This window comes from Brachyistius frenatus, unplaced genomic scaffold (assembly GCF_029030835.1).
Source record: "Brachyistius frenatus isolate BFR_SWC_R1_liver_20210118 unplaced genomic scaffold, ASM2903083v1 Contig_4, whole genome shotgun sequence".
Lineage (NCBI taxonomy): Eukaryota > Metazoa > Chordata > Actinopteri > Embiotocidae > Brachyistius > Brachyistius frenatus.
Genome location: NW_027210603.1, coordinates 7,875,338 through 7,890,786, shown reverse-complemented (window position 1 = coordinate 7,890,786; position 15,449 = coordinate 7,875,338). Strand labels below are relative to the sequence as shown.

Sequence of the window (15,449 nt, the reverse complement as noted above, 5' to 3'; positions counted from 1 at the left end):
TTTTTCCAGTGTGATTGATGCCATAAAGATATCCAATTCAACAAAGACAGTCTAAAGAAGAATTTATTATATCATTATTTTTGACAAACAGCTGTTAAATAAGGAAAATGAAGTCAAATATCAGCATTAGAGGAGGAGCATGAGGGTGAAAGTTGGTTACAGGAGTGGTTATAGTAGAGAGTGAAACTGAAACGTAAATCTTTTCTCTGAAAGTTAGGGTTAGACAGAGATCAAGACTGAAGAGTAAAGATAAAAGATATACGGGCCGTTTCCTCAAATGATTCGAGAATTTACACCACATGATCCACTGCCAGCATCTCTTCAATCTTCTTTGCAACAAACACTACAAATGCTGTCGATCCCAGTGAGCCGAGATACAATCACATTTGACCAGAGAAAGCACCACACGGTCAAGAATCTTACACGTGTGTTTAGGACCGGCTTTCAAATGTGTTTAATGATGTCCTCATCATGCTAAAATGTTACATAAATCTGTTATGTTACATGAAGTCAAAATAGCAGGGGTCTAAAATAAAAAGTCAAAAAGTGGGTTATATTATGCAGCATGTTCTTGGCCAGTAGGAGAACGTTTCACCATTTTCTATACAAACTAAGGAATGAAATCTAAGGCCTACTAGGAGCGTCACACCACATACAGCAGAAACTGTCGAGAAGCAGTTCTCTTGTGCATCATACAGAGGGGTCCCTCTCTCAGAAATTCAGATCACAAAGCTACAGAAGTGGTTAAGAGATTGTTTATACAGTCGCTCCGAAGAGCTCACGACATTCATGCTATCACACCAATAGCCTCTCCGACTTCCACCACGATGACTGAAGAGTGACAAAGACACAATCAGTACTAAAGAACACGACTGCAGAAGTATCCCGTGGCGGATGACGTGTTTTCAAGACACCATTGCAAACTTTCTTGGGCATCCAACAAAAGAAACGGGAGACTTTGTAAAGAGAAGCACTTGTTAAGTGTACTTGTGTCAACTTCACTACAAAGCAAAAAAATAAAATAAAAAAGATGATGTAATTTAAAGTATATGCACACCGATCAAGAGATTTAAGACATGCTGAATGAAAGCCAGAAAACAAGAAGACATTTCTAGTTAATCAGCTCCAAAGCAAATAAAAGGCTTCAGAAGGACGTATCTGTTTGCATCCCAAGGCGGCATAGCACAAGTTAACGCACGGCGTCAGGGGCCCAACTGTAGAAATGCCCTTATACATTCACATGAACATGTATTTACGACATGCTAGGAGTAAATCTATACACTAAAAGTGGTTTGATCTGTCCGGTGTCAGGAGAAAAGATGAGGTAGCTGATTTATTTGTACTAATCTCGAGTTCAGTCCGTTTAATTTTGATAACCTGTTCGGCTCTGCATCTTCCGTTTCTACAAAACGGCAGCACGTTCAGGCGGTGGACATCAGCGACACGGCCGCACTCACTGCTTCTCCATCGGACCTAAAGATCAAGTCGTGCCATGCAAAAAGAGCCACCGACGACAAAGATTGTCATACTCAGCTCGTAGCCAAAGATTTTTGCCAGATATCAAAAGAAAAGTGGCAAGACTGTTCAATCCACTGCTGATGATGTTGAGCTTGAAGGTCACAGAAAACAAACTTAGTGCGGGCTGGAACAAAAAGTCTTAACTTAACACTAACACCTGCATAGTTTATTCTCTTCCCAAAGCATCTCTCACAATATGGATACAAAGTCTGGTACAGAATGAAGATGGTTTTAAATGAACAAATGTGTTAAAATATAATAAACAATAAAAACACTTTGTCTGTGCAATGTTTTATTCTACAGTTTAACCAAACCTAAAAGCCATTGTTTTTAACAAGACAACAAGAAATGAACAAAAATGACCTGGAAAGAAGACGAGTCCCCGGGCGAAGAGTGTGACGCCACAACAGAACGGATGGTTTTGGGTGACAGGAACTCTGTGATATGTGAAACATAACAGCAGGCCCTCAAGCTACCTAAATGTGCCGAGGAGAGCCAGAAAGCACCAATCCACAATAGCCACCGATTAAAACAGACCCAGAGACAGGTTAACTAAAAAATGCTCTGTAGAGAAGACCCCTGCAAAAAAAAAAAACAACCTCCAACGTGACGAGTTTCTCCCCACAGATCAGGCAGCGGAGAGGCTTGGAGTCGACGGAGAGCGTGAAGGTAGTGCGAGAGTGAGGCTGGTGACTCCTGACAGCCCTGTGACACGCCACGGACCTGCACATCTGGGTGAAAGTTCAACCTGTGGTCATTTCCAAACCAAGTCAATGTGAAAAGATTCTTTTTTTTTTTTCTAACATATAATTTGTTGAATCATACATACTTTTTTTTTTCTTTTTTTTTTCATAGAATTTTGTATAGGTTATAAAAAGGCTCTATTTGAATTTCACCTAAAGCAAACAACCAATGCAGGTGCCATTTTGTCAAGGTCCCTTAACTGTCTGTTATGCCGTGTGGCCAATCTGGGGAGGGCATACAGGTTTTCCTCCTCTTCCTTGCAAAAAGAGGATGGTAACTTAGTGAGGGGACGACAGCCAGGCAAATTCCCTATCGGCTCACGTTTGTGACGACAGCCTCCATGCGAAGGTACAGACAGCAAACAGGTGAGCGTTTACATCCAGAACGTAGTCACAAAGTGCCTGGATGGCTCATCTCAGAGGAGTCATCACCAGCTTTAGGTGTCCGTGCTCCCTGCGACCTTCTGCCCCGTCCCGTCCCCGGCGCACCGAGTGCACACACTGGAGGTCAATCTTCCAGCAGGTCTCTGTCCAGATCCATGAAGGGCTCGTCGATGTAGCTCGCTATGGCACACAGAGAAGTCCTGTCTGAGCCCAGCAGCACTGACACCGTCTCCTTCCAGTAGCTGAAGGGGATACAGGAGCTCTGAGAGCAGAGAGAAACAGGAGAGCAGTGAGAGCGACAACACTTTTCCAGATTGCCGTTTTATGCGAGTGAGAGACTGAGATATTATACAGGTCTGGATGCTCAACAGAGAAATCGGCTCGGCTGAGCTGCACTCCTGGATGTCTCCTGGATCAGCAGTGAGCGTCCATGACAGGAATCAGCCTTGCGCTTACGTGCGCCAAACAACAGTGTAATGATTTGGGTTACCTGTAAATCTTATGATACGTCGTTCTGATGATATTCTTTTTGCCACTTGGGGGCAGCAGAATAAGCAAAAACACAATAATGACCTCACCTTATAAAGTTGTTATGGCTGACATTGAGTCCAGTGTTTACTCATCCAGCAGACACTCAACTCCCTCTTAGTGAATGTGGGTCATATGTTCACTCTCCTGTTGGCTCTGTTTGGGTCCTGTTCATCCCCCCGAGGGAAATATCCAGCTCTTTAGCTGCTAAATGCTGCACCGTGTTAATAAGCTGGACACAAACTTCATCCGTCATCCGTTTGGTGCCGAGCAGGTAGTGTGCAGTTTAACGGTGACCCCTCACCGACACAGCTGGAAAACAATATCGATTTCATTTTGGCGTTCATTTTGGTGTTAATGAACGAAGAGCATCCACGCTGCCCGCCGACACGCGCCTCAGCTGCGTCCGACGCCTCGCGTCATTTATGAAACCGACCCGACGCCTATTTTTGAGGCCAAAATATACAAGGGAACGATCCGTGATCACATTTCTACTGTGTAATCAGAGCAGAAACACAGTGCAGGCTCCAATTATATCACGACGGTACTCCACCAGCTGAGGATTTCTTCGCTGCACTCTCTCTCTCTCTCGGTATCTCTCCTCTGTGTCGGTGTGAGTAGTATATATTTATGGCATAATACAACATTAATAAACCAAAAGTCAATGGCCCTTTTCCACATGAAGATCCTGGGAAAGAAATCCCAGCTGGAAACAGTTTTGCCAGGACAAAGTCTGGGAACTACAAACATCAAGAAGTGAGTTCCCGTCTGCTTTCTCTCGAGAGGCAAAATTATTGGGAATATTGGAAGAAATAAGGAAAATGTGAATTAGATTGGATCATTTGTTGAGTCTCCACTGGCCTTAAACAGTTGCTTCTGACCGCAGCACTTCAACAATAACGTTAGAGGAGAGAAAGGACATTTCTGAGGTATAAATATATCCAAGGTACCAAAATCTGCTTCCTTCGGTGGAAAAGGAGGTACATTAATTTGAGCTTCTGCATGAAGAGGGTGCGTGACATACAACCGTCTACATCTTTCCCAAAATGCCTGACAAAGTCTTTAAGAACACAACTTGCATGCATTTTTACCATCATCTGTCTCTTAGGCTTTTTCCCCCACTTGAGCCCGTGCAGTCTAAACCAGTCGTGTTTCAGCCCCGTCACTGTGCGACTGCTGTGACACAGCACTTTAAAGTCTTGTTTTTCTAAGCGTGCCAGAAAAGCCACTGGACAAAAAAAAAAAAAAAAAAAAAACGGTAGATGCTGAGAGGACTCTCACTTGCTGCCTGTGACACAGCTGGATAAGACTTTGAAATGAAAATATTCACTGCTGCTTCAACTGTGTGCAGAAAAGAGTGACCGCTACTCACATTCTCCAGACAGGTGCTGTCTTTGTCCTTGTTGAGGTAGTGGCGCTGCCAGAAGCGCAGCAGGTTGTGGAAGTTGTTGAGCAGGCACCCCGGGTACTTCTCAGCGTACTCCTTCTCCCGCAGCGCGTTGAGGTAGAAGGGCAGTTTAGCCTTTCTTCTGGCCAGCATCAAGATCACCAAACTGGTGTTTAAACAGCTCACGTTCTCCTGCGGGAAAAAGAGACGGGAATGATGCAGCAAGATTTCAGTGCTAAAAGAGTTTGCATCACAACTGCAAGTCAGTTAAAATGCTAACCGTATCTGACGATAAGTCAACTTTACCGTGATAAAGTCTTGATAAAATAAGATAGTCTTGACATGTGCGAGTTTCTCTGAAAATATTTGATGAAGTGAAAATTAAAGCAGACCTGTGTGAGTGTCTGCACGTTGATGATGTTGATCAGTCGGAAGAGGAAGGACAGCCTGTTCTCAACTCTGGCCATGTACGACAGCAAGCAGCACTCTGAAAGTACCTCCACCACTGAGGGGAAAAAAACACACAACGCAGAGGTCATTCAAAAAAGAAAACACAAACAAACAGCTAATAGCACTTGCATTTACCTGTGATCTTGAAGAGGGGACAGGTTTTTCTGTACTGTTCGGGTTTGTTTCAGAGTGGACTTCAAACAGAAACTACTGAAGGAAGTAGGACCTTACGCGTCACACATTCATGCAGGTGTGGCCTGACATTACATGACACCTCGCATGCAGTTTGTGAATTTACATGGTCACTTCTGGAGGAGTGTTTAATCAGTGCTTTGCACAAATCACAGTATTTTTCATGATGTCAGCAACCATTGTTTTGAAGTGTGCTTTAACTAAATAAAAGTCACAAACATGTAAACAAACATCTGAACACCCAAATCGTACTGGTGAAAAATGATCTCGGTATTTTAACCCTTTCATGATCTAACAGAAACTAATAAAGGAAGGTTCCCATTCCCGTTTACCTTTGACGTCTTCAGTCTGGCTCTCAAAGCGGTCCAATGACAGGACGATGCAGCGCACCAGCATGTTCGAGTCCACCAGAGAGCTGTTGATCTGCGTCAGGAAAGTCTGAAACTAAACAAAGAGAAATCAAACTAGATCTCTAGCCACAATTAGGAAATGGCTGTACATTTGTTTGTTTTAGGCATATTTTATAGTATACAAGACATTTTTATATGAAAAAATACAATACAATTCTACCTTCTCCGGAGTGTTGACATATTTGTTGAATCTTTTGAAGGCATCAATGTTGAACTTCATGAGCTCTCCAAGCAGGTCAAAGTAGCTCTGAAGGACATCTCGAGATGTACAACCGCTGTCTATGATGCAGAACAGGATGTGCTGTCGAGGGATGGAAGCAGAGAGCGAGCACTCATTCATTCAAGTCAAAATCAAGGAAAGTTCTGAGCAACGTGGATCCCTTTAATAGGGCATGAGAAAAACGATCTGTAGCTGTACCTCGAGTAGTCCCCTCTTCAGGAGGAACATTTGGTCTGCATAGGATGTGGCTCCTCTCAGAAAACTTTCCACTGCCCTCGCTTGCCAGAATCTATAAATACACACATAACAAAAGTAATCGGCAAAGAAACAAAACTACACGAGCAACCTTTGTAAAACAAAATAGCAGCGACTCCAACATGGAGCAACAACACGTTTGGGGTCTTAAAGAGGGCCGACACTTAATAATACCAACATGATGCTGACCTGAAAGACGAGTCGGGAGGCTCCCTCTTCATGACGGTGAGGAGGCGCGTGAGGAGCCCCTTCTTCCCATCACACACCAGACTTCTGTCTGTGTTGACCAGAGCTTCCACTTCTGGGATGTTAGCCTTCATGGATATGGCACTCAGTTCATTCAGCTCCTGACTATTCAGGAGGAGATACTTGTTCCTGAAAGACAACATATTGAAAAAAAAAAAAAAATATGAACGACAAACCCTAAAGCAAAAGTCCGATCGAAAGTCACTGATTTAAGGGTCACTTACTCATGGTGATCACTGAAACTCTGAAGCAGCCGCAGGAACTGGATTTTAAAGGATATTTCCTGCAGGATGAGGAAAAAAAAGTGTGTAGATGGTTATTGTTCAAATTTAAAAGATTTCATTCAATTGTCCTAAGACAGCTGCTTGATAAGACTATTGGGTTAAAAGTTCATACTGGACTACAGTCGCAGTTCTCGTTCTGGCCGTGCACCACATGATTTGAAGCGGTGTATTTCCTCCAGATGAGCTTGTCAAACAGGTTATTGAGACCCGGGATGAGGCGGAACTCAGCCAGCATCTTGTGAACCTGTGAGGAGGCACAGTCCAGGGGTGAAAAACACAGTTTCACTCTGCTTCGATCCAACACGTCAGCTGTACTCAAAAGGAGAGAAGGAAGTACCTGGTTCCTCTGGCGGCCCATAAGAAGTACACACAGCACATACAGCACTTCCACTTTATACATGATCTCATGGACAATCTTCATGGACTGAGGCAGTCGATGTCTCAGAGGGCTGGTGGCCAGAGAACTCTCATCTGATGACTCTGAAGGTGAGAAACAAAATGATTTGATCTCAATCAAAGCTCACAGGATTTAAGCAACACGTGGAAGCCGCATCACATGCGACCATCGCCTCACCTGTACTGCTTTGTTCAGCTTCCTCAGTAGCCATCTGCATGAGGGCGTCGAGCACCAGAGCATTATCCAGCCATGTGTACCAGTCCTCCAGCTCCTGCAGGAAGTTAGCGCCTGTGGCTTCAGATACCTTTCTAGTGGCCAGCTTACACAGCCGCTCGATGAAGCCAGGGATGTTCAGGAGCGTCACTGTTGGAAAACAGCGTTTCATAGTTCAGTTGCTGATCTGTTCTTTTCCAATGGCACTAAATACGTTATGTAGACCACCTACCCTGGTTGACCTCTGCCCGTGAGGGGCTAGCATTGCGCTTCTGCTGGGCATTTTTGGCCAACAGGGTGTGCTTGTCATCATTTCCTACATCAGGTTCTGAGATGGTGACAGACAGGATGCGACAGAAGTTGGCCAGCTGTTGCTGGTCAAAGCTTTGTACCAGGCCTGATGAAAACAGGTGTACAGGGGATTCCCTCCAAAATCCGTGGATCATTTTACAATTGAAATAGATAGAACTGGACAAAATCTACGAAAACAGGTGTACAGTTAACAGACGCAGACATAACGAAGCCACGCAGCATTTTCACAAGAAACAAGTTTTAAAATCAACCAGAAGTGAAACTAATCTACTTTAATAGATTTATGGATAAACACTAAAGAATGATTTAAGAATAAAAACAAAAAATGTTACAAATTGGTCTTTTTGTGTACAAAACCGGCAGCACACAACAATTGGCAAAATAATGAACGCATCGATTGTGGCCTTTATATATGTCCTTAGTGATACAACTAAAAATCACAAATAACTATGAATCTGAGTTTAGGAAAATGTTCAAAAAGAAAAAGCAAACAAGCTACAAGAGTTTTGCTGTTCGCCGAGCAATCTGGTGAATAAATTCTGTTTCACAATACTTAGGGGAGAGATCGTAAGATGCATTTTAAAATATAAAAGAACATCATGATCAAATCCGAGGGCAGTAGGACACTAAAATTAAGGTATGACGGTAACATTAGGGACGCATTAGCTATTTGAGGAGTTAGTACTTGGACAACAAAAGCAGCAGATACATGTACAATATGAAGGTATCAGCACCGTGAAGATTAAAATGTTATTAATTTCAGAAGAGATGTATTAAAACCTAATTTGACATATTTTTAGGAAATGGGTACAAAGACTTCTCATTTCTGAATAAAAAGTATTTACAAACTCAGGATTCACTCCGAGTTTAGCTCTGACCTTTTTTACTCCAAGAATATCTTCAATTAGCGTAGCAGTTTGTAGGAAGGTCTTCTTGTTTGTCATCAGGGTGAAGAGAAACAGGACAAAGTCATCCCTCGCTGCCAGGCTCTTTGTGACTCCCTCAGTCTGTGACGTGAAAGAAGAAAGCGTGCACGTTCATTAAGTCCTGCCAATTTTCATCAATAACTCAAACAGACAAACAGAAAGGCAAATGGTCCCAATTATACATGTGTGCTACACTTGAGAGAAGGTACGATGCAACTCTGACATTTTCTGGTATGTAAAAAAATGTAATGGGATACTTACACATATACAACAGTTGTAGAGAACACTAAGGCAGTCTTTGACCAAGTCATCGTTCACTGTTGCAAAGGAGGCGCAGATGTTAGTCTAATTCAAATCAATTCTCATCATGAATAAATTTGTTAACTTTGCAAAAAGATGACACGTGTACAGATGTGATGTCATCATACTTACTTTTGGGTTTTTTCTTCTGCATAGTTAGTGTGGGTCTCATCAAGATCTCCACAAGCAGCTTCAGGGAAACAGAAAAACGAGCAGTCAGTAATGTTTTTATTCCTCCGTTGTGGCGGTATAAGCTGTGCTACACATGACAACGGATTCTCCAGAATAAATAAAACCTCCGTGTCCCCGAGCTTCAGTCTCTGGAAAAGTCAAACTTACATCGACTCCACCAAAGAGGTCAAAGGTGTGCGTGTTGGGGAAGGTGGATTCCTGAGCGGTCTTCCTGTCCTCTGTGACAAAGGACATGGCCTCCATGGACAGCTGGGATGATAATACCTGACAAAGAGCATTGATCACACGTCATTTCCACCATTCAGGACCCGCAGAGAGACGTTTAGCAACGAGTGGCTAAAACCTCACAGTCTCCCCGTTCGATGGACGCGTGCCGTGTGGCTACCTTAAGAAAGCTGTGGGCGTGGGAGAGGTCACTGTTGGGATGGCTGCTCTCGTAGAGCTTCTGCAGCAGAGTCGGGATGCCATGCCACTTGGCACGTTTATCTCTCTCCTGTAGCAGACCTCCTGGCAGCTATCACACATACACAGAAGCAACTTAAAACACTGCAACATACACATAGAAAAATGCAGTTATTTGTTTGAGCACATCAAAAAGGTTTTCGGACTTTATTATGGCCTCAGTGGCACATTTCAAGGAAAGCACAGTGTGAGTCACTGTGAACATATAACGTATCTATAAAACACATGCAGATATATGGTATAAATATTTAACAGTCTGACAAACCCCAGTCTCAGATCGTGGTTCTTTTCTTAAATTGTGTCTACATAGTTCAATACATAAAGAAGGCCCAAGGACCACGATATACTGTGAGCCATCTTTTAAATGACACCCGGCAGCCACGTCTCGACTTCATGTGATTAAATTATGCCACAATTGCTCAACCTTGCATGACTTTTCGTCAAAACAGAATCTCCTGACACTGCATTTACACTACACTAAAACTAATGGGGTGGGGTATTTTTTCTGCAGGAAAAACATTTTGTAAAATTTTAATTTTATTTTCCTAAACAGGTGTTTAACGCAATATCTAAAAAAAACCAAAACACCATAACCTCCTTCTAACAAAATATGTACCTCGAAAAACTAATTAGTACACTCAGATTTCATATTGTCTCTTCTTACTGCAGAAGCTGAAGACTCAAACACAAAATTCCTATAAATCAGGTATCAGAGGTAACCCACCCAAAACAAAAAAAAAGCTTCAGTGAGCTCGTTATCGTTGTAAGTTTAATAATGATAATATCGACATCTGTTGCAGCAGTAACCGAGGAGTTACCTCCTCTTCTAAAACGTCTATAAACCTTTCATGAATGACATGTGGCGTGTCAGCAGCACTGACCTGATGTAATGTGTGTTACCACAACTGTTTTTATAACAGTCTGTGAAAACGTGTTTTAGCAGGTAGGAAGGTAACAGAAACAAAAAAATAAATAAAACACGTGCAAAAGGAACACATGGTTTTTTGTTTTTTTTTTATCAGCACGGCAAATGAAAAGATGAGGTGCAAGAAGGTGAGACAGACGTCAGGTGACTCTTAATGTTTGCAAATACCGAGACAGGTGCGACGTTCACGGTCACATGACGAGAATCAAAACAGCCAACGTGGACGTCGTTGTGGAGTCACACGAGCCCAACAAATATGTGGCTCAAAGTTACACGAATAGTGGAAACAAAAATAAACCAGCTCGCGTTAACTCGCTCAAACAGCTGTTGTGACGTCTCCATTTATGGAAACGTCAGTTATCGTGAGTGTGTCGTTACGTCATCACCTGAGTCGCTCAGCTCAGCGACCCGTTTGCTAATATGAGCAAATGTTACCTGCAGTTGATCAGGAGACAGAAACTCTCCTGAAACATAACTACCAGCTCTCCAGTGACCCCGACACTCCGATGAACGAAACAAACACACACACAAAAAAGCTCTGATGCGAAAAACTGTACTTCAAAGCGTTTTTTTGTTTTTTTAAAAATAACGCAGAGTTAACCTGCCCTGTAATGCTAAGCTAACGTGGAAGCTAACAACAAAAGACCGACTTCCAGCGGAGCTTTGTTGAGACACTTAACGGAGTGAAAACGTTGTTTAGTTTGTCAGCGGGCAACTATTTGTCTCCAAAGACCAGTTGTGTCAATGGACATGAGATTCGTGTTTCGGAAACACCCCGTAATGTTTCAGCTAGTTGGTAAGCCCTAGCTGACAAGGGCCCGACTCCGTTGCCAGTTAAGTATCCGGGAAAACGTCTTTGTTCTCGGCTTCGTCCTCAGCGCAAGTCCCCGGTCTCCATCGAGCAACTTTCGGACGTGTTCACGGTCGAAACATGCATCTTTTCTCTTACCTGCGTCCCTCGGCTGAAACCCTGGCCAGTAATTTTACCGGCCGTGAACTTTGTGACGATATTGCTGCTGCAATTTCTTCGTTTTCCTCCAGTACAAGGGGACTCGGACCCCAGAAGCGTCGCCATTATTTCTTCTTCCTGAACTGAAACTGTTCGGGCAGGAAGTGGAAAGCTTTGATGAATTATTGGAGGTAATTAGGCGGCATCTGCTGGCAGAGGAGCAGACTCCGCAATAATCAAGTAGCTTATATGGTTTTAGTATTTTTTTTAAATTTCTTATTTATTTTATTTTTTTACTATAACATCCATTTTAATTCCAAAAAAAAAATTACAGGCCAGACTCTCTTGAATTTGTGTGTTGCTCATTTATCACATAGCCCAGCATATTTTATTGGATTCCAATAACATAACCATGATGAAAATCATATTACAATAATATTAACATATATTATTACATTCAAACTGCATGTAGACATTAGGTTATAAATTAAAAGAGACATTCAACTTTTGAAATCAAATAATTCATTGACTTTCAATTTGCTCTCTCTGTGTGCCTCTTTGGACTCGCCCACACACACAAACAGTCCTCTAGCTGGTACATTTTGTCACATCCTCGAACATAGTGTCCCAGCCCTCCTGCCCTTCCTGGGCAGTCCACAGAAACTACATTCGGGCGTGCAGACGACTTCTTCCAGTGGCTCGGTTAAAATGCAGCTGACACAGGACAGCATCTGACTCCTCTCCATCTGTCTGACTTCATTCTCTCTGACTGACCCACTGTCTTTCCTCAAGTGTCCCAGCTGTCATCGCCACCCTCTGTCATTTGGAGGTAGGAGCTGATGGCGTCCCTGAGCCCCTCGCTGACCAGAGAGTTGTCTGACTCTGACCTCTTCCTCCTGAAGATCATTGATCTAAAGAGGAAAACAAAATTTAAGATTTCAATGTAAAGTGATAAGAAAGTGTTGCAATTTGTCCAAAACATGAATGATATGTTGAGAAATATTTGTACTGGTGTATAACATGAGCAGAAGTTGGAGAGTATTCAATAACTGAATCAGTTGCAGGCTTTATTTTTCAACCTTAATATCCTGCTATGCGTTTGCAGGTTTTACACAATCACACCTTTCACAAACCTAAGTGTAACCAGAGGCTTATCTGCTGCTGGCGAATCTGTTGGTGTTACTCACACACTCATCTCAGCAGTTCACGCAGCGCTGATTCTTACATTACTACAGAGTTGAATCACAATCTTTCTTCCGAAGTGTAAAAAAAGACGGAAAAAGATAAGCTTCACTTAGACAGGGCTGCCACCAGGTGCTCAACTCGAGCTGCAAACTAAAGTAAAAGAGTGACATCTTGTGGCAGTCATCAGTAGAAGCAAAGCGCTAGAGAGTCTGCCACACCTGCTGATGTCCTTCCAGTTGATGGTGGGCCTCCTGCTGGTTGTGGGAATGGGCATGGCACTGTTTAAACCCTGAATGAAGCACGGCACTGTCAGCTGACAGCACAACCCATGGGCAGACTCTGTAAAAGAAGGCAGCAGTTTCACAATTACTCTTTTAGGCATTGGTGTGTTCAGGCAAGAAAAGAGTGTCACAACCTCACAACAAACCTGAGTAGTATTCCACCAGGTGATGCAGGGAGTGGAATGTGAGGCCTGGAGATATGTAGACCCAGCCATTTTGGAGGTGGGAGATGCGGTAGTGCTTCACGCTGTCCGGGGACAATGAGTTGGTTCTCCTCAGGACAGACAGCGAGTAGCAATCTAAAGACAGCATGGCACACAGATGCTGCAGTTATAATATGTTGGTCCCGATTCACACCATGAATCCTAAATTGATTAACACTGATCTTCCTTATTACAACGTCGTGTTTTCTTTAGAAAGTTGAAATTGAATTGATGTGGTCTCATGAGCACACACCACACATGATATTTTAAATGTTATTTTGTATTCAAAAGCTACAATTTAGTGCTCAGTGGTGAAAGATGTATCCAGGTCATACATCAGTACTACAGTACATTACAGTAACATGCAAATCCCACATTCGAAAGTAAAAGTACTGGTCCTGCAGAAAACGGGCCCTGTGACATACATTTTTACACATTAAATGATATGATTATTAATAGAGCTGTATCAATGCACAGGTTGCATTTCAACTATTTAGGTGCTCAAAGAAGATTTAGTTAAATATTGTATTGGGAGATCAGTGGTGAAAGTGTCAGCTAGACTTTGTTTTCCTTTGTTATTTTTATGTTGTGGTTTAATCTTTTTACCAAATCAATGTATTTTGTAAATGTATTATATTTCAAAAGTAACACCTACAACTAACTACAGATGTTAAATAATTGTATTGTACTAAAATTCCCATCAGGAATCCATTGGAATATAAATACAAAGTATCTTAGCCTACTTAAGTAGAAATACATCAAAATTGCAATACTTGAACATAATTGGTTACTTTAAACCACCAGTCGGTTATGATGTATATTGCAATGAAAAAAACAGGAAACAGCCGGCTGACCTGTGTTAGTCTCTGACTCTCGGATCAAAAAGGCTCCAGTCTGGTTATTCGGTTGCATGAGCAGCTCCTCTGCTCTGTACCTGCTAATGCCTGCGAACAGCCACCTGAACAAAAAGGAACACTTCCACATTCAGACCTTTGGGAATATAAGACAGTGTCATCATGAAAAAATATATTTTGCTTTTGTTTTGAAGTTCGGAAAGTCCACTGAAACAATGTCAGAGCACGTTTACCACTGGAGGAGGATGAAAATGCAGGAGGCAGAGGCTGATCATGTCACTGGAGACGATAAAAATGTTGTTCTCCACTGAGGTAGAGACAGTTCACCTACACAGACTCCTCACACCTCTCAGGGAACCCCCCTCCTCCCTTTCATTTCTTTCTTACTTCTGTCTAAAAAAAAAAAATACTCTTGTGTTTTCTCTTCGACGCACACAGAGTAATTTAGAGAAAAAAACTCACCTGTCTGTCACCCTTGCTGTATAGTTGGTGGGAATGTAGGTCTCATGTCCCGTCGTAGTGGATCTCACCATCATGAAATCCCCTTCGCTGTTTAATTAAAAAGGAGAGAGCAATCATGGCTTATTGTATCTGCCTGGTAGACAGCTCGGGTGAAGGTGAAACATTAAGACGTGTAACACATACTCTGATATGATGGTTAGTCTCTCCCCAATGTACATGGTCAATTCTGTCTGTCCAAATGACGGGTAGTTATGAAGAGATATGATAATGCTTTCCTGGAGGTCTACTGAGAGAGAGAGAGAGAGAGAGAGAGAGAGAGGAGATATTTCACGTCACCTTTTCTTCACTTTTATTTTGTGTATTCACATCTCAGGGTTGAACCTACCTGGTGTCACAGATTCAGCTGGATTTTCAAGCACTGTCAGGTTGGATTCACATCTGGTGGGGCAAGTTCCCATGTTCTTTTTGCTGATTTGAAATGTCTGTTGTGGCTTTAAGAGAGAGTGGGGGTAAAGCATAATTAGAAAATGGTCTGCACTCAAAGGCTTTCAATAACTCGCATTCACATTTCAATTGTATTAGGCAACATTGAAATTAGCCGTTAATTATGTTGTAACCAGATAACAAAAACCTAGATGATACAGGAAGGCGCTGAACCACAAGAGCCATCGATATCCTGTGTTACATTTCCATGCAACATGTAAGAAAGGAATAAGGTCAACTTCTCATGAGAGTAGAAAGATCTGATTTTATTCTTATGATGAAGTCTACTTTTTTTGCTGACAGCAGCAAAGTGATAAAATATCCAAAATTATCTCCAAAAAAAATATAAACCACTGACAGAGTTTATAAACACTGCTGAGTGAAAACAATTGATATTTTAAATGATAAAAGCATTCAGCCATATTGTTTGTAATATCCTGGAGGTTAAAGCCAATAAAAAAGGAAGACAGAAAAGCAAGTAATTTACTCACCTCCTCCAATTGTATTCAAAACAACAAGTGGTGAGACAGATTCTTCTCAGACCAACAAGTCAGTTCCAAGTCTTCTTAATGAAAAGCGCTCGTCTGCCTTCAGCACACACAATCATACATGGTATATATGTGTATGCTCAAGTTCCCATTCAGGCCTGCTGATCAATCAGAATGACTGTGTTCCCTCCTCTGATCTG

General features: G+C 42.3%; 2 protein-coding genes across 3 annotated transcripts; both read right to left on the bottom strand.

Annotated features, from left to right (window-relative positions):
- Window positions 1-45: 45 nt before the first annotated feature.
- trpc4apa (transient receptor potential cation channel, subfamily C, member 4 associated protein a) lies at window positions 46-11,454 on the bottom strand. Its single transcript, XM_069713753.1, has 18 exons — window positions 11,294-11,454; window positions 9,343-9,471; window positions 9,105-9,221; window positions 8,898-8,955; window positions 8,727-8,782; window positions 8,386-8,546; window positions 7,460-7,629; window positions 7,192-7,377; window positions 6,955-7,097; window positions 6,730-6,861; window positions 6,558-6,616; window positions 6,277-6,462; window positions 6,031-6,121; window positions 5,773-5,913; window positions 5,535-5,646; window positions 4,953-5,065; window positions 4,546-4,752; window positions 46-2,907 (listed from the first exon to the last, which is right to left on the bottom strand). Exons 1-18 carry the CDS (start codon window positions 11,417-11,419, stop codon window positions 2,770-2,772), a joined length of 2,325 nt encoding a protein of 774 aa, XP_069569854.1. The 5' UTR covers window positions 11,420-11,454; the 3' UTR covers window positions 46-2,769.
- Window positions 11,455-11,617: 163 nt separating this feature from the next.
- On the bottom strand, window positions 11,618-15,449 carry sla2a (Src like adaptor 2a). 2 transcript variants are annotated; one of them, XM_069715569.1, is made up of 8 exons: window positions 15,253-15,449; window positions 14,664-14,769; window positions 14,462-14,564; window positions 14,279-14,365; window positions 13,817-13,920; window positions 12,906-13,058; window positions 12,697-12,817; window positions 11,618-12,204 (listed from the first exon to the last, which is right to left on the bottom strand). In XM_069715569.1, the coding sequence occupies exons 2-8, from the start codon at window positions 14,734-14,736 to the stop codon at window positions 12,081-12,083; spliced, it is 765 nt and encodes a 254-aa protein (XP_069571670.1). In that variant the 5' UTR covers window positions 14,737-14,769; window positions 15,253-15,449; the 3' UTR covers window positions 11,618-12,080. The 2 variants fall into 2 exon arrangements, with proteins under 2 accessions (XP_069571670.1, XP_069571681.1); XM_069715580.1 differs by having other exon boundaries at window positions 14,462-14,561.